The 19,838-nt window shown below is 38.4% G+C and overlaps 2 protein-coding genes across 5 annotated transcripts in view; both read right to left on the bottom strand.

The window, feature by feature from the left end:
• Positions 1–206: 206 nt before the first annotated feature.
• On the bottom strand, positions 207–4,929 carry LOC122134348 (thrombospondin type-1 domain-containing protein 4-like). Of its 3 annotated transcripts, none has more exons than XM_042775773.1 (6): positions 4,669–4,929; positions 3,057–3,154; positions 2,913–2,961; positions 2,320–2,371; positions 1,572–1,798; positions 207–599 (listed from the first exon to the last, which is right to left on the bottom strand). In XM_042775773.1, the coding sequence occupies exons 3-6, from the start codon at positions 2,933–2,935 to the stop codon at positions 209–211; spliced, it is 693 nt and encodes a 230-aa protein (XP_042631707.1). In that variant the 5' UTR covers positions 2,936–2,961; positions 3,057–3,154; positions 4,669–4,929; the 3' UTR covers positions 207–208. The 3 variants fall into 3 exon arrangements, with proteins under 3 accessions (XP_042631707.1, XP_042631708.1, XP_042631709.1); XM_042775774.1 differs by having other exon boundaries at positions 1,572–1,780; XM_042775775.1 differs by having other exon boundaries at positions 1,572–1,777.
• A 141-nt stretch (positions 4,930–5,070) lies between these two features.
• The window catches only part of LOC109046853 (leucine-rich repeat-containing protein 49), a 25,393-nt gene continuing 10,625 nt past the window's right edge, over positions 5,071–19,838 (bottom strand). For both annotated transcript variants that reach the window (XM_042775771.1, XM_042775772.1), the window contains exons 10-18: positions 19,156–19,306; positions 16,432–16,515; positions 15,037–15,212; positions 12,514–12,600; positions 10,176–10,410; positions 7,439–7,624; positions 7,252–7,361; positions 6,097–6,244; positions 5,071–5,997 (exon numbers count right to left, since the gene is read on the bottom strand). In XM_042775771.1, coding sequence (XP_042631705.1) covers positions 5,776–5,997; positions 6,097–6,244; positions 7,252–7,361; positions 7,439–7,624; positions 10,176–10,410; positions 12,514–12,600; positions 15,037–15,212; positions 16,432–16,515; positions 19,156–19,306 — 1,399 coding nt within the window. In that variant the 3' untranslated portion in view covers positions 5,071–5,775. The remainder of the gene's footprint in view (positions 5,998–6,096; positions 6,245–7,251; positions 7,362–7,438; positions 7,625–10,175; positions 10,411–12,513; positions 12,601–15,036; positions 15,213–16,431; positions 16,516–19,155; positions 19,307–19,838) is intronic.

The raw sequence follows: 19,838 nt of genomic DNA, 5'->3' as shown, positions 1-19,838 counted from the left end.
TACATAACAAATTACTATTGTTAATCTGCAACTACATGTCAGCTAACTCATTACTTTGCAACAAATTCTCAATCATTTGTAGTTAAATGTCCATTAAAAGTGTTAGAAGATATTAAGCAGACAGGCTACTGATATTCTAATGACTGCTAGATGGCATGTAGTTGCAAAGTTACTCATAGTTAGTAGAATGTCTAAAGTGTTACCGGAATTAACTGTTATAAGCAGATGTATAATGCCTATTTAGGTATAATCTGAGGTGTTTCTCTGCAGATGTTACCATGCTGTTGCAGATCTTGTGCCGGTTCGGGGCTCCAGGGCAGGAGGTGTTTGGTAGCGGGCTGTACGGTCTGCTCTGCACTGCCGCTGTGTTCATCTGCGGTCGGGTGTGTTGGGCAGCAGTGGGCGGGTGGGCGGCTGTGTGATAGCGGGTGTTTTGAGACGGGCTTCTCTGATGAGTCCTGTAACTCTGGTGTGGGAAGTTTGATGCTGATCGTCTCTGTTTGTGGGATGATCTGCTGGATTCTTTCTGTAGAGGTGTTACGTATGGCATCCTGCCGTATCCGTACGCCCCTGGACTGATGCGGCTACTGTTCGCTCTCCTTCAACAGAACGAGAAAATACAGGGAAAATAACTTTAGTAATTCTTTTGTAAACTGATGTTAAACACCTCATGCTGCTCCAGTGGATGTGATCCTCAGTATGTTAAAGGCTAACTTAGGGTTTCCCAAATGGGGCTGCACAATTAAATAAAATAAACTTGAATTAGTGATATGCCTTATTAAATCATGATTACCAAATCAAGGTTGTGATTTATAGAAGTATATACGTGTTTCAGAGCACACTGTGTTCATTTATATACTGTACGTGTTTTCAGAGCAGCTTGGTTTACTGTACAGTAAATGCACTAGATTCACTTTATTTAAATTCATTTTTGCACCAATATTACAACAAAATAAAACCTTGAGGATGTGATATGTGAAAAGCTCAAAGGTTTGAACGTTTGAAAGTAAAAAATTTAAGACATAATTATTTGTATATTGTAAATATTCCACAGCACAACTGTTTTCAACATTGATAATAATCAGAAATGTTTCTCGAGCAGCAAATCAGAATATTAGAATGATTTCTGAAGATCATGTGACACTGAAGACTGGAGTAATGATGCTGAAAATACAGCTGCACATCACAGAAATAAATTACAGTTTAACTGATATTCACAGAGAAAAAACTTATTTTATATTGTAATAATATTTCACAATTTTAACTGTATTTTAATCAAATAACTGATTTATTTGAACAGAAGAGACTTCTTTTAAATACTTAAAAAATCTTAACTATTCTAAACTTTTGACCACCGGGATTAATATATATATAATTGCAAAAAAAAAAAAAAAAAACTGCATATCATGTGACCGTTAACTGATATCAGAGAACTGTGAACATGTGAATGTGTTGATAAATTATTGAAATATTAACCTCAGGTGGACTTCAGGTAAATATTTCTGTCTAATGTTTCATCTGATGAAAGAGTGTGAGAATCACTGGTCTGTCTGATGAAGATGATGTCATACCTCCATCCATATCTGCCGAGGCTCAGGCGTCTCTGGTTAGGCGTGTTTGAGGCCGTGTTCTGTGCTGCTGATGCATCACGGACTGCTGGATAGTGTGGCAGACAGACTCTGGTCTGTTCCTGAACTCCTCTGCCGCAGGAGCGCGAACACTCGCCCCACGAACCCCAGGAGCTCCACGACCTCGACGCCGCTCCTTCAGAACCAGTCTGCTGTGGATCAGACCAGATCTGAGCACGTATGGTGGTGCATCATGTACATAAAGAGGAAACAAAATAACACTCAGACTGTCAATCAACAGCTGACGGCCAATCAGAGGGCAGAGGTCGTGACCTCACTCAGCTGGACCCTAAAACTCATTCTCAGGGTCAGCGAGAGGTCAGACAGCTGGAGCACATGTGATCACCCTCACTATGACAGGAATGAGACAACACTCAAGGACAAGAGCACGTTTTCCTCTCTGGAGGTGATGATGCTTCTTTTTTTCTACAGAAATCTATGTGGTTTTGAGTTCTGATTTGTGACACTTTGAGTTCTGATTAATATTATGTGAAATATTCCTCACAATAAACCAGCAAAATGAAAAATAAGAGGGACAGAATGAATTCAATAGACTCAAGCTAAACACTGTGTTAGTAATTGACCTGCATTCAGCCAGTGATGTACAAATGTAATTTTGGACACTTGTTTCAACTATTAAAAAAATGATAAAAAAAATAGATAAAGTGTTTTCCTTTTATATTAGTCTTACCTGCCTTGTTGTCTGATGACATATGAAGATTGGCAACAGAACCACAGCAACACTAAAAACACAAAATGACAAGAGTCACTAATGCAGATAAAGTCTCTTCTGTGCACTGCATTTATTTGATCAAAAATACAGTAAAAATGTTAAATATTTTTACAATTTAAAATAACTGTTTTCTATGTGAATCTCTGTTAAACTGTAATTTATTTCTGTGATGCGCAGCTGTATTTTCAGCATCATTACTCCAGTCTTCAGTGTCACATGATCTTCAGAAATCATTCTAATATGATGATTTGCTGCTCAAGAAACATTTCTGATTATTATCAGTGTTGGAAACACTGTCGTGCTGCACAATATTTTTGTGGAAACTGTGATACATTTTATTTTTCAGGATTCACAGATGAATAGAAAGTTCAGAAGAACAGAATTTATGTGGAACAGACATCTTTTGTGACATTATAAATGTATTTACAGTCACTTTGGATCAAATCATTAATTTCTTATGTGTTGTATGGAGGGTTAATGCTTTTATTCAGCAAGGACGCATTAAATTGAAGACAGTGAAATGCTAAATGTGAAAACACAATGTTCCTCACCTGATGCTCAGAGCCGCTCTCATACTGAAGACTGACTGCAGCGCTGCACCTGTACACACACACACACACACACACACCTGTGCATGTCGTCAGATGTCACTCAAGTTCAAACGCGTGTGGTACTCTTTTTAGACGTCAGCTGACCTTTGACCCGACCTGCTGACCTCTGGAGGCTGGAGCTGTGACTGTAACACTGCAGCTGCTGCGGTCAAGCGTGTGTGGTACAGTACGAGTAACCAGACCTTCGTGAAGGTTTGTGATATTACAGGAGTTATTAACAGGAAATACCTTGTTTTCTTGTTACAGTATAATTATATATTTAAGTACTGAGTAATATTAATAAACAACATGTACTTACAGTAGAGCTAGGGCTAGTTGCATACACTTATGTATAATTTAGCGTTATTACTACAAGGACACTTTAAAATGAAGTGTTACATAACTCGTATGTGGACATGTTACACTGGTGTATAACCAAAAGTTACCACAGTGTTACAAGAATACTGTAATAATGCATATGAAAGTATGGTATAACTATGTAACTATGTGGCTATATATATATATATATATATATATATATATATATATATACAGTACAGACCAAAAGTTTGGAAACATTACTATTTTTAATGTTTTTGAAAGAAGTTTCTTCTGCTCATCAAGCCTGCATTTATTTGATCAAAAATACAGAAAAAACAGTAATTATGTGAAATATTATTATAACTTAAAATAATAGTTTTTCTATTTGAATATACTTTAAAAAAAAATAATTTATTCCTGTGATGCAAAGCTGAATTTTCAGCATCATTACTCCAGCCTTCAGTGTCACATGTAACATCCAGTCTATCACATGATCATTTAGAAACTCATTCTAATATTCTGATTTATTATGAGTGTTGGAAACAGTTCTGCTGTCTAATATATTTGATGAATAAAAGGTTAAAAAAGAACTGCATTTATTCAAAAAAAAAAAAAAATTCTAATAATATATATTCTAATAATATATTTTCTTTACTATCACTTTTTATCAATTTAACACATCCTTGCTGAATAAAAGTATTGATTTTATTTAAAAAAAAGAAAGAAAAAAAATTACTGACCCCAAATTACTGACCAGTAGTGTATATTGTTATTACAAAATATTTATATTTTAAAAAACATAGCTTTTTTATTTTTTTTTTTTTTTTTTACTTTTTATTCATCAAAGTATCCTAAAAAAGTATCACATGTTCTGAAAAAATATTAAGCAGCAGAACTGTTTCCAACTTTGATAATGAATCATCATATTAGAATGATTTCTAAAGGATCATGTGATAATGATCCTAAAAATTCAGCTTTGCATCACAGAAATAAATTATAATTTAAAGTATAATAAATTTAAAAACAATTATTTAAAATTGTAATAATATATCACAACATTACATTTTTTTCTGTATTTTTGATCAAATAAATGCAGGCTTGATGAGCAGAAGAAACTTCTTTCAAAAACATTAAAAATAGTAATGTTTCCAAACTTTTGGTCTGTACTGTGTATATATATATATGCGTGTGCGTATTCATTCTTTTCTATAAAACGTTAACCCTTTAGGTTCATGAAAATAAATGTATAAATATATTTATTATAGCTCCTGTATATATTGCTACCACAGTTAAATGATAGAAATACCATGCTACTCTGTGTTGGTGGCTGTCAGAGTTTGTGTGGTAATCGTGAGTGTAGTAATAGTGTGGTAAAAGCGCAGTAAAAGAGCAGTACCCGTTGAGCTCCAGCTGTTCTAGTGGTGAACGCGTTGATGGATCGTGACGCGTCCTGACGCGCGTAATCCAGCGCGTTCATTAATAATCCAGCAGCTCACGCGTCGCTCATTAGCAATTATCTCCATCATTAATGACTTTAAACCTCTTCATATGCGATGTTTCCACTCCAGTGAAAGTTTCTCCGTCAGTCAGAGATCCGCGAAGAGAGGAAGCGCTCAGAGACCAGACGTGTGTGTGTGTGTGTGTGTGTGTGAGAGAGAGAGAGACAGAGAGAGAGAGAGAGAGAGAGATGAGGGACAAAGGCTGAACCCTCCTTTCCAATTACAGTTGCTCTCTGTTTCCATTTAAACAAAGGTCAACAATATTTTGTCTTTCTTTCTTACTCAGTTCAGGTCATTAAAACTTTTTCCACTATTATCTTTTTAATAATCAGTAAAATACAAAACATTATTCAGTGCTCAGGAAAGATCATATGGTTTGATTTTGACATTCAATATGAGGAAGCGACATAAAGGCAGAATGAACAGAAGATCTGAAACACACTCTACACACACTCTACACACACACAGCTTGATGCAAACACTTTATCTACACAAACTTAATTTAATGCAGTGTGTTTGGAAATGAGTCAAAACTCAACGGAAGCATGCAGCTCAAGTGCAGGTTTAACTCTCAGTGTTTGTTCTCACCATAAACCGTCTTCATCTTATACTCTTGACATGAAATTGTCATAAAATTAAATTAAATTAAATTAAATTAAAAAATTTAAATAAAATAAAATGGACTGTCAGATTGGGCCATAATAAAATAAAATAAAAATAAATAAATGAAATAATAAAATAAAACTGCTGAACAAAGTAAGACCTATGAAGATCATTCCGACCTAAAATAATAGAATAATAAAAATAAAATGTTATAACTGACTGTAAGCTTGGGCCCTTACAAAATTAAATAAAAAGTAAAATAAAAAAGGTAAAACAAAACAAAATAAATTAAATATCCCTCAATAGTCCGACTCCGAGGAACCACAGGAATGAGCAGATCGACTCAAATAACTAGAGTGAGGATGAGAGGCTGCTGTACATTCAGTGTTCAGTGTCTGTGTTCATGTCTGGGACTCGCTGTGGAGCCGCTGGAGGCGCGTCTGTCTGAAGGCCTGTCTGTCTCTCATCTCCAGCACACAGTCTCTCACGATCTCACTGAAGAGCGACGGCCAGAGCTTCTGCAGAGCGTCTGCCTTCACGCAGTGAGCGGAGGCTCTGTGGATCAGCCCTCGCAGATACTGCTGCACCATCTCCGAGCGCTCGGACGCGTCAGCGCCGCCCTCCTGACACACACACACACACACACACACAGAGAGAGAGAGAGGAGTCAGTGATGCTGGACGCTGATCGATCAACATCAGTATATGTGGTGCTGGTCTCACCTCGGGGCCGTCGGAGAGTCTGCTGGGGTAGCTGAAGAGTGCTCGACTCAAAGCGTCTCCCAGCTGCTTGCCGTTCTCCTTCAGGTCGTCTGGACTCTGACCGCTTCTGCGCCCGCGTCCGTCCAGCAGGAACTGCAGCTGCCGCTTCCTACAGAGGGAAGGACAGAGCCACTGACACACGTGCAGCAGGACCAGTGCATCTGAGATGCTCATGAGTGCGGTCTGAACGATCTACTGTGTGTCCTTTGATTTGGGACTGTGGAGATGAATTACAGTCAACAAGAACCCCACAAACCTTCTGTGTAGAGACCTGATAAACAAATAAAGTAGGCCTCTGAAGTCCAGGCCAACCTAAAATAATAATTTAATAAAAAAAAAAAAATTAAAATTGATGATTAAATAAAGTAAGGCCTCTGAAGTCCATGCTAACCTAAAATAATAATTTAATAAAAAAATTAAACAATTCAAAATAAAGCATCTGAAGTTCATGCTAACCAAAGATAATAATGGAATAAAAAATTTTAATAAAAAAAATTTAATTTGTTGAATAAAGTAAGGGAAGTGAAACTTATAATAGTAGAATACATACATATATATATATATATATATATAATATAGATATATATATATAAATTAAAACTTAAACAAATAAAGGCCTCTGAAGTCCATGCCAACTTAAAGTAATAAAAATTAAACAAAAATTTCATTTAATTAAATTAAATGTTAGTTTCAAGAGGACCATCTCTGCTCTGGTAAAATAATTTTTTAATTAATTAATAAAAATAAAAAATAAAATACGCATGGAGTTTTAATTTTATGAATTGCTAGGACTTTTGTAGGCCCTTAAATAACACTTTTTAAAGTCTCCCAGGTGCTCATGGGTGCAGCAGACGGATGATAAGATTTTCTGAAGTGCACACGAAGAAACTGTTTAATACCATAAGTTCTAGAGCACTTAAACAATCCTCACACACACACACACACACACACACACACTGTAGGGTGGCAGCTGCTGTGGACATGCACTGGCCTGTCGTCACACACACACACAGGTATTTTACAGGTAAAGTGAGTGTTTTAGTCTGTGCTGAAGAATCTCACACACACACACACACACACACACACACACACACACACACACACACACACACACACCTGGACTCCTCCAGCAGCAGCAGCAGGCGGCAGCGTGGTGTTTCTGTAGCAGCAACGTGACCCAGAGCACCGAACATCCGCTCCGAGGCCATGATCTCATTCATGGTGACCTGAAACACACAAACATCATCACACACATGCTCCTGACACACACACACACACACACACTGACTGCCGCTGCTCGGACCTCGGTGCCGTTGATCTTCTGCAGGTTGAGGTGCTGCAGTCTGTAGATGAGGAAGGATCTCCAGAGCGTCAGTCTCACCACCGGATTCCCCTCCGGATCAACACTGATCTGCTCCAGACGCCGCACCTGAGCCAGAGCCGCCAGCTGAGGGAGATGAGTGATGCTCGTCTCCATGAACATCAGGTGCTGCGCAGGATGCAACAGAGACGTGTGTGTTAAAACAGTCATGATTCATTCAAACGGCTGATTCGCTCAGTAATGAAGCGAGTGAATGTCGTTATTAATGACTCACCGAATCACTGACTCACACAATTAATTCAAACGACTGATTCGCTCAGAAATGAAGCAAGTGAATGTCGTTATGAATGACTCAGCGAATCACTCACTCACTCAATTCATTCAAACGACTGATTCGCTCAGAAATGAAGCAAGTGAATGTCGTTATGAATGACTCACCGAATCGCTGACTCACTCAATTCATTCAAACGACTGATTCACTCAGAAACAAAAGTGAATGTCGTTATGAATGACTCACACTCACTCATTCATTCATTCAAACAACTGATTCGCTCAGAAATGAAGCAAGTGAAATGTCGTTATGAATGACTCAGCGAATCACTCCTCACACTCAATTCATTCAAACGGCTGATTCGCTCAGAAATGAAGCAAGTGAATGTCGTTATGAATGACTCAGCGAATCACTCACTCACTCAATTGAGCCTCGAGCTCAAACATTCAAACGACGAATCACTCACTCACTCAATGTTGTTATGAATGACAAATCACTCACTCACTCAATCGCTCAACGAATTGCTCCAGAATTGAAGCAAGGTGAATGTCGTTATGAATGACTCAGCGAATCACTGACTCACTCACATCACTTCAGAAATCAAGCGAGCGAATTGCCGTTATGAATCGCTCACTCACTCACTCACTCAATTCACACTCAAACGGCTGATTCGCTCAGCAAGTGAATGTCGTTATGAATGACTCAGCGAATCACTCACTCACTCAATTCATCAAACGACTGATTCGCTTCAGAAATGAAGCAAGTGAATGTCGATGAATGACTCAGCGAATCACTCACTCACTCAAACTCAAACGGCTGATTCGCTTCAGAAATGAAGCAAGTGAATGTCGTTATGAATGACTCAGCGAATCACTCACTCACTCAATTCATTCAAACACTGATTCGCTCAAAATGAAGCACTGAATGTCGTTATGAATGACTCTCAGACTCACTCACTGAATTCATTCAACCGAATGTTCGCTCATGAATGAAGCAAGTGAATGTCGTTATGAATGACTCACCGAATCGCTGACTCACTCAATTCATTCAAACGACTGATTCACTCAGAAATGAAGCAAGTGAATGTCGTTATGAATGACTCAGCGAATCACTCACTCACTCAATTCATTCAAACAACTGATTCGCTCAGAAATGAAGCAAGTGAATGTCGTTATGAATGACTCAGCGAATCACTCACTCACTCAATTCATTCAAACGGCTGATTCGCTCAGAAATGAAGCAAGTGAATGTCGTTATGAATGACTCAGCGAATCACAAACACACACAACTAAAACTCGAGCTCAAACATTCAAACGACTGATTCGCTCAGAAATGAAGCAAGTGAATGTTGTTATGAATGACTCAGCGAATCACTCACTCACTCAATTCATTCAAACGACTGATTTGCTCAGAATTGAAGCAAGTGAATGTCGTTATGAATGACTCAGCGAAATTCATCAAACGGCATTCACTCAGAAATGCAGCACTCACTCACTCAATTCACTCAAACGGCTGATTCGTTCAGAAATGAAGCAAGTGAATGTTGTTATGAATGACTCAGCAAATCACTGACTCACTCAATTCATTCAAACAACTGATTCGCTCAGAAATGAAGCAAGTGAATGTCGTTATGAATGACTCAGCGAATCACTCACTCACTCACTCAATTCACTCAAACGACTGATTTGCTCAGAATTGAAGCAAGTGAATGTCGTTATGAATGACTCACTGAATCACTGACTCACTCAATTCATTCAAACGGCTGATTCACTCAGAAATGAAGCGAGCGAATGCCGTTATGAATGACTCAGCGAATCACTCACTCACTCACTCAATTCACTCAAACGGCTGATTCGCTCAGAAATGAAGCAAGTGAATGTCGTTATGAATGACTCAGCGAATCACTCACTCACTCAATTCATTCAAACGACTGATTCGCTCAGAAATGAAGCAAGTGAATGTCGTTATGAATGACTCAGCGAATCACTCACTCACTCACTCAATCAATCACACTCAAAAATGAAAGCTGATGTCGTTCAGAAATGAAGCACTCCTCCTCAGTGAAAAACTGATTCATTATGAATGACTCAGCAAATCACTGACTCACTCAATTCATTCAAACAACTGATTCGTTCAGAAATAAAGCAAGTGAATGTCATTATGAATGATTCACTGAATCACTGACTCACTCAATTCATTCAAACAACTGATTCATTCAGAAATGAAGCTGACTGTCTTTATGAGTGAGTTACTGAATCACTGACTCACTAGATTCAGTCAGTAGCAAATCATTGCTGTGTGTTGATCAGAGACTCAACTGTTCTACTGTGACTTTGATTGGAAGAATTTTAATTTGCAAAAATATAAACAAAGTTTATAAACAGTTGCTGTGCTTGCACTGGTTCATTTTAATCTGCCTCGAGCTCAAACATCTGCTGTGATCCTCACCGTGAGGTTTGGGAACTTGAGGCGGATGCGCAGGAACATGGGAATGATGGAGTCGAAGTGCATGTATCTGAAGGCGATGGCGGTGACGCTCGCGGCTGTCTGAACGCCCCAGCAGCGATCCAGCGTCTCCAGGGCCCCGGGGCCGAACAGACGCAGTGTCTCGCCATCCAGCTCCGCCAGGTGACTGTCAGACATGGACAGACTCTGAACATTGGGCCCGCCAGCGTCCTGCGGCCTGCGAACACAAACACGTTCCTCTGATGACTGAGACGAGCTGGAGTCTCCCGTCACACACGAAGGATCCCAACATGTTCGGACAGAGACTCCTCTGAGAGGAATATTTGGACTCCAGCCTGTTCACAGGATTAGTTCACTCCTGAATAAAAATGATAATTTACTCCCCACCATGTCATCCAAGATGTTCATGTCTTTCTGTCTTCAGTCGCAAAGAAATTATGTTTTTTGAGGAAAGCATTCCAGGATTTTTCTCCATATAATGGACTTCAATGGGGATCTGTACTCCAGATCTGGTCCAGTTACTACGTTGTCTTCTATTGTTTTTATATACAGCTAATTATACTGTAAATGCAGCCTCGGTGAGCAGAAGAGACTTCTTAAAAAAAAAAAAAACTTTTGAACAGTAGAGTATATTGCTGCTATTGTGTATGAATTTATACATATGATAATCACATTTTAATGTAACAGTGACAAATACAGTATGCATACAAAATAAATAAATCTCACAGTAATTGATTCATACACGTGACCTTGATAAACAAAATGACTGTATTTCTGACTGGCGGGTGAATAGAGTATTGAATCAGCATCAGAAACACAAACAGCTGTCAGTCATCAGCGTTTCCAGCGCAGTTTTGTTCATTATAATTGGAGCACTTTGGTTTTGAGAGATTTAATTTTGAGAGGTTAATTCAGAGGGGAATAATGCGTTTTTAATGATGCTCTTGATGAGACACACGTGACTGACACAGACAGAGCAGAAACACTCACAGCGCAGACGCTCTTTAATGGATCTGAAGTGCGCTTCTGCTCATTCACTAATCACTCTGCTCCTACGCAGAAATTATTTATTTAATGGACCCATTTTACAAAGAGAGCCGCCAAGAATCTGAGCAGTCTGCTGTGGACCACTGAGATGCTTTTAGCAAGTATTAAAACACACATTTATCTTATCCTGGTCTATAAACCTTCTCAATCAGGCCTCTTCTCTTATAACCGGATACATCTGATGTTTAATATAACATACAATAAAAAACTGACTTATAAATCAACTATTAAATAATAAAAATATATACAATTCAAATAAATTAATCATTCAAAAAACAATCAAAATAAAACGTTCAGCAATAATTTATTAAATAGTTAAAATCTAAACATTAAATTAAATAAATTAAATAATAAAAAAAAAAAATATATATATATATATATATATATATATATATATATATATATATATATATATATACACACTAATAATTAAATCATTAAAATTCTAAATTAAAATAAAAATAATTGAAAATTAAAAACAATAAAACTAAAACTCTTACTTATAATGAAATGATAAAAATGTCAAATAAAATAAATCAATCATTCCAAAACAAAAACAATCAAAATAAGCAACTTAGAAATAAATAATTAAATCATTAAAATGTTTAATCAAAACAGACAAATCTTTTAAAAATGAAAAAACAAAAACAATAAAAAAATAAATAAATAAAGGAATAAGTAGTAATTAATAAAATCATAAAATGTACATTTAAAATGAATAATATAAAAGAATTACTAATAAAATCAATCTAATGAATGAACATAAAACAATAAAAATAAAATATTTAATTTGTTGTCATATGTCATGTTACTAACCAAGAACTGAGTCAGAGAAGCGAATATGTGTGAACATTATTGAAATAATAACTTAAAAATTGCAGGGAGACTTTGAGAAAATATTTCCGCTCAAAAGGGTTCATCTGATGAAAAGGTTTGGGAGTCGCTGGCCTAGTGATTCTTAAAATAATATTTTCTTGTGTGTTCAACAGATATAACAACAGCATATGGGTTTGGAAACAACATGAGGGTGAGTAATAAATCATGACATTTTAATTATTTCTGGCTTCCTGCATTATGAATCACCTGCAACCATGGCAACAGGGTGACATCCCTATTGGATGATTGTCTGAATAAAGAACCCAAATGCAACACTGTTGCTAATCAGAACAAACCAACAAAACCAAAAAACACTCAGAACAACATCATGAGCACGAACTCAGAGTAACTGGCCAGTTCTGACTCTGATGTATGTCAGTGAAGCGGTCGGATGTACCTGGGGTCTCTGGGGCTGTTTGGTCGACTGGCAGATCGTAACCTGCTCTCATTCCCTCCGGCCGAGACTGTGAGCGGACTCAAGCGTCTGTGACAGAGAATCACAACGATCAAACACGTCCACTCTCACACACACACACGTACTCTCTCACACACGCACTCTCACACTCACGCTCGCACGCTTGCTTGCACACTCACTCACACACGCATTCTCACACTTACACACACACACACAGACACTCACAGTCTCACACAAAAACTCACTCTCACACACACTCACTCATGCACTCTCACATTCACACACACACGCTCGCACACTTACTTACACATGCATTGTCACATATACACACACACACAAACACTCACTTTCACACTCTCGCACACACACACACACACACACACACATTCCCACACTTACACACACACACAGACACTCACAGTCTCACACAAACACTTACTCTCACACTCTTACACACCCACTCACACACTCGCGCACACCCACACACAGTCTCACACAAACACTCACTCTCACTCTCCCACACCCACTCACACACTCGCACATGCACACACACACACACACACACACACACACACACACACAGTCTCACACAAACACTCACTCTCACACTCTCACACACACTTACTCATGCATTCTCACACTCACACTCAAAAACACTCACTTACACACTGCAACACTCACATATATACACACACACAAACACTCACTCTCACACTCTTACACACACTCACTCATGCACTCTCACACACGCTCGCACACTCACTTACACATGCATTTTCACATATACACACACATACACACACTCTCACTCGCGCACACCCACACACAGTCTCACACAAACACTCACTCTCACACTCTCACACACCCACTTACACACACACACACACGCACACACGCACACACACACACACACACACACACACACACAGTCTCACACAAACACTCACTCTCACACACACTCACTCATGCACTCTCACACACCCACTCACACACACACACACACACACACACACACACACACACACAGTCTCACACAAACACTCACTCTCACACACACTCACTCATGCACTCTCACACTCACACACACACACGCTTGCACTCTCACTTACACATGTATTCTCACACTTACACACACACAAACACTCACTCTCACACTCTCGCACACCAACTCACACACACACACACACAGTCTCACACAAACACTCACTCTCACACTCTCACACACACTCACTCATGCACTCTCACACTCACACACACACGCTCGCACACTCACTTACACATGCATTCTCACACTTACACACACACACACACACAAACACTTACTCTCACACTCTCGCACACCCACTCACACACACACACACAGTCTCACACAAACACTCACTCTCACTCTCCCACACCCACTCACACACTCGCACATGCACACACACACACACACACACAGTCTCACACAAACACTCACTCTCACACTCTCACACACACTTACTCATGCATTCTCACACTCACACTCTCACTTACACATGCATTTTCACATATATACACACACACAAACACTCACTCTAACACTCTTACACACACTCACACACACGCTCACACACACTTACACATGCATTCTCACACTTACACACACACACAACACTCACTCTCACACTCTCGCACACCCACTCACACACTCACACACACACACACACACACACACACACACACACACACACACACACACACACACACACACACACAGTCTCACACAAACACTCACTCTCACACTCTTACACACACTCACTCATGCACTCTCACACACACTCGCACACTCACTTACACATGCATTTTCACATATACACACACATACACTCACTCTCACTCTCGCACACCCACTCACACACTCGCGCACACCCACACACAGTCTCACACAAACACTCACTCTCACACTCTCACACACCCACTCACACACACACACACACACACACACACAGTCTCACACAAACACTCACTCTCACACTCTCACACACACTCACTCATGCACTCTCACACACCCACTCACACACACACACACAGTCTCACACAAACACTCACTCTCACACACACTCACTCATGCACTCTCACACTCACACACACACGCTTGCACTCTCACTTACACATGTATTCTCACACTTACACACACACAAACACTCACTCGAACACTCTCGCACACCAACTCACACACACACACACACAGTCTCACACAAACACTCACTCTCACACACACTCACTCATGCACTCTCACGCTCGCACGCTTGCACACTCGCTCACACACGCTTACATACACACACAGACACTCACAGTCTCACACAAACACTCACTCTCACACTCACACACACTCACTCATGCACTCTCACACACACGCTCGCACGCTTGCACACACGCACACGCACGCACACACACACACACACACACACATACTCCCTTTCACACTCACTCTCACACTCTCGCACACTCACACTCACACACACACTCATGAGTGACCTTCACCTGGGCTCATCTGGAGATGTCTCCTGGGTGTTCCCATTGGTCTGGGCAGGGCTGTGGGCGGGGCTGTAGTCTGGACTGACATCTTCCTTTGAGCCGTTCTGGGCAGGAAGCTCGAGGCAGGCTTTTAGCCCCTCCCACTGCTGCGCTGCATTCTGGATTGCGAGTCGACGTCTTCCCTGCGACCAAAGAAAGAGCGGGTGCTTTAGATCCATTAGATCCTTCCAGAACTGTGTGAAACTACAGCTGCTGTGAAGAAGCAGCATCTGGGTGAATCTCATGAAGACGTCTCAGGTTTTTAGGATGATTTCTATATAGTTTACTATTTTTTAATAATGTCAATATTTTTACATATGCCTTACACTAAATGAGAATTCAAAAATGTACAATTAAAATGAATGATTTAAAATGAAAATAAAACACTTAAATGAATTTAATCATAAAAATGTAAAATTATTATAAATTATTTTAAAATAAAAATGACCCAAATTAAATGCTTATTAAAAGTTACATTATAAAAATAAAAAATAAAAAAATCATATATCAAAATGAAGCACTTACTAAAAAAAAAATTGAAATAAAATTTTTAAAATAAAAACAGTCAAAATCAACACTTAGTAAAAAAAATATGCTGCATTTCATGTGACCATTAACCAACATTAGAGAACCGTGAATATGCAAATGTGCTGTTAACTTTTTAAAATATGAACTTCACTGACAGTTTTGATGAGATTCACTCATCTGCAGTGTCTGAACTGTTCCATATTCATAATTAAAAACTGAACAGTTGTTTTTTTATGTTCTTGACCTCCAGTTGCTCCTAGAGAATAAAGACTGAATCCTGGGACTGATTCTGTCACACAGATGTCAGAGCTGAAGCATCGCTCTCATCCAAAAGCATTCGACTGGTTTCATCCAGATGTCTGGATGAGCTCCATATCCCATCATGCACGTGTGAGATGCTGCCACCCACAAACAGCACGTTACAGGTGATGAATGCACCACTCCTGTACACGTGTATGTGTGTGTGAGACTGAACTCAACAGGAATTATCAGGCTTTCATTACAAATCCCCGCTGGATCTCAGCACACAGTCAAAAACACTCACGCATGCAAGAAATCCCTCACACGCCACACAAGGACTGCAGTAAGAAAAAAAACACACTGCAGAAACTGATTCTCCTCCTCAGTGTTTTTTGTTTTCCAGCACAAATATCTCGACATTCTTTACTTGAGATGCACAACGACAGAAGATAAGAAGTCTTGCTTTCTGAGAAATGTTTTTGCTAACTATCTTATAAACTTTGTTTTCTCTTTGAAGTGAGTTGATTTTTCTGAGCTCACTGTCGGATATCTGTCGGGAGTTCTGGTGCGGTGCTGAAGTGTGTGTTTTTGTACCTTGTGCGCAGCCTGTTTGTGACTCTCTTTCTTCTTCTCATCCTCCTTTCGTGCTGAAACACTCGCCGTGCGTCTCTCCTCCTCCTGCACAACAGCAGCAGACTGTCAGGATGCGATTAACACACACACACACACACACACACACACACACACACACACACACACACACACACACACACACACACACACAGCAGAGGAGCACATAGAGGCATTTGTGAACTCTGTGTGTGTGTGTGTGGATCAGAGAGGATTATTTTCAGATGATTTGCTGTCCACCCAGCTGTTTGATTCCCAGCATGCATTGCAACAGTTTTGGAGGCTTGTATGGGATCACTTGGAGAGAGATGGAGATCAGGCTACACACTCGCTGTCTCTCTGAATGTGATTTACTAATTAATGAGTCACTACATAAAAACAGTCTTTAAAGGTAGAGTAGGTGATTTCAGAAAGACTAGGAATAGCAAGCTAGCTTTGAAAGCATAAGATCCCACCCTCTCTGCAAATCACTCTCCAAAGCCACGCCTCCTCCCAAACAAACCAGCGACATGATGAGAGACGGCGTCAACGCTGCCAGATCACCTCATGTCTCATTCAGCGGTAAGAAATCATTATGCAGAATATTACAGTAATAACCCCACAATAGTGTAATGGAACGCACTGATGATGCATCTTATCTGCGCACCCTGTTTGGTATGCAAATACACATGTTGACAGGCAGGTAGGACAGCCTATCGTATTCCTTGAACCGAAGGATATGATTGGACGAACATTTAACGGTACTACGGCTTCCACAGATGATATAAATACATATAAATACATTTAGAGCACTTGACTTAGTGATTGCTTTTGGGATGTGAAGAGACCTTCAAGCAGCATAACAAAAAATGCTTTTGAACCATATCCCCTACCCTGCCTTTAATACAACTGGTGATAAACGGCACAATTACAGTACAGACCAAAAGTTTGGAAACATTACTATTTTTAATGTTTTTGAAAGAAGTTTCTTCTGCTCATCAAGCCTGCATTTATTTTAACAAAAATACAGAAAAAACAGTAATATTGTGATATATTATTACAATATAAAATAATTGTTTTTAAATGTATTATACTTTAAATTATCATTTATTTCTGTGATGCAAAGCTGAATTTTAGGATCATTATCACATGATCCTTTAGAAATCATTCTAATATGATGATTCATTATCAAAGTTGGAAACAGTTCTGCTGCTTAATATTTTTTCAGAACATGTGATACTTTTTTAGGATACTTTGATGAATAAAAAAAAGAAGCTATGTTTTCAAAAAAATAAATATTTTGTAATAACAATATACACTACTGGTCAGTAATTTGGGGTCAGTATTTTTTTTTTCTTTTTTCTTTTTTTTTTAAAATAAAATCAATACTTTTATTCAGCAAGGATGTGTTAAATGATAAAAAGTGATAGTAAGAAAATATATTATTAGAATATATATTATTAGAATTTTTTTATTTTGAATAAATGCAGTTCTTTTTAACCTTTTATTCATCAAATATATTAGACAGCAGAACTGTTTCCAACACTCATAATAAATCAGAATATTAGAATGATTTCTAAATGATAGACTGGATGTTACATGTGACACTGAAGGCTGGAAGTAATGATGCTGAAAATTCAGCTTTGCATCACAGGAATAAATTATTTTTTTAAAGTATATTCAAATAGAAAACTATTATTTTAAGTTGAAATAATATTTCACAATATTACTGTTTTTTCTGTATTTTTGATCAAATAAATGCAGGCTTGATGAGCAGAAGAGACTTCTTTCAAAAACATTAAAAATAGTAATGTTTCCAAACTTTTGGTCTGTACTGTAAATAAACAACTATATTCCTCTTTTCATGCAATTCTGAACATGTTTGATCAGCTTATCCAGGAGCTGTTCTATAAATCAGCACATCACAGAGGCCGGATCTCAGATCAGCGTTCTTCTGAGTTTTACGAGCCATTACTCCAGGATGTGTTTAGGGATTCTGGCTGAAGGGGAATTCTTTAGAGATGAGCTGTGTGTATTTCTGTAACATTCCTGATTATTATATCTTCAGATCAACAGCTAACAGTGTCTGAAATTATCTGCTGGAATAAACTCATTTAAACATCATTGTTTGCTTTTGACTCAAAAGTAAGATTTTTTTTTTTCGGCTGTCCTAGTAATATTCGCTTGCCATGTCAAAATTATCTGCCACAAAAACAGATTAATAAATGAAAACATTTTAAACTGAAATATGCTTTTATAAAATACATATAAAATATATCTATGAATGTATATTTATCAATTATATAACTATTTACATAGGTGAATTTACACAAAAAATATTTATGTAAATTACACAGCTCTAATATAACTCGAATAATCATGATTCTAGAAAATGACAAAATTGAAATAAAAATGTGTGCATCCTGCTATCATAATATCCTGTTATTTTGAATTAAAAAATAAAATATATCACAACAAAAACACGTTATATAATAATCATCGTAAGAACCCTTTAAATTAATTGATGTACTTTCTTTATAAGCAGAACATATCAAAAAGCTCATCCCTGTTTTTAATTAGTCCAGCCCTTTTGTTTCCATCGCAACTGTGAGATGTATTTTATCAGAATGAAATAAGTCATCGTTACTGCACACACACGCACACTCAACAGCCTGTAAAACAACTTTAAGGTCTTTAATAGGGACTCACTGTGACGCGCTTCATGTCGAGCAGCTGAAGGTGTGGCGAGCAGCAGCGGAGGAGAGTCTGTCTGTAGCATGACTCCAGCGCGACAGGATTCCCATCAACGCTCAGCTCACTCAGAGAGCGGCAGTGCCACAGACAGGCCAGCGCATCAAACCTGCACACGAAACACAGCATGAGTGCTACCGTCAGAGAACCATCAACTCATTAACCCTTATCTGTATTATTACAATACAGATTGTTTCAAAGCAGCTTCAGAGTGATAAACAGGAACGTTGTCATGTTACTTCCCTCCGTATGGAAGCCTGTTTCCGCCATAGAATCAAAAATACAAAAGGTAACGACTTCTCAATCACGAAAACATTTTGTGATTCAGATATAAACTGAGAATTTAAAAAAAGCCTGAATTGCAAGAAAAAGTGAGAATTGGAAGAAAAAACTGAGACGTAAACTCTGCAAGATATAAACTCTGAATCACGCGGGGGGAAAGAGAATGTCAAAAAACTCAGAATTGCAAGATATAAAACCCAAATTGCAAGAAAAAATTCAGAATTGTGAGAAATAAATTTAGAATTGTGTGATAAAAAGTTTTTTTTTTTTTCATTCAATGGCAGGAACATGCTTCCATATCACCGGCCAAAACTGAATTAATAAATTAATGTAACTCACTTTTACAATACACAATGCAT

This window comes from Cyprinus carpio, chromosome A18 (assembly GCF_018340385.1).
Source record: "Cyprinus carpio isolate SPL01 chromosome A18, ASM1834038v1, whole genome shotgun sequence".
Lineage (NCBI taxonomy): Eukaryota > Metazoa > Chordata > Actinopteri > Cypriniformes > Cyprinidae > Cyprinus > Cyprinus carpio.
This window is presented reverse-complemented; position numbering and strand designations above follow the sequence as displayed.

Bases quoted from the DNA above. Each gene is read 5' to 3' on its own strand.
- LOC122134348 (XM_042775773.1), bottom strand. From the start codon at position 2,935: ATGAGAGCGGCTCTGAGCATCAG. The intron at 2,372-2,912 runs GTGAGGAACATT...TTGTGTTTTTAG, and splicing joins AGAGCGGCTCTGAGCATCAG to TGTTGCTGTGGTTCTGTTGC. The intron at 600-1,571 runs GTATGACATCAT...GTTCTGTTGAAG, and splicing joins CTCGGCAGATATGGATGGAG to GAGAGCGAACAGTAGCCGCA.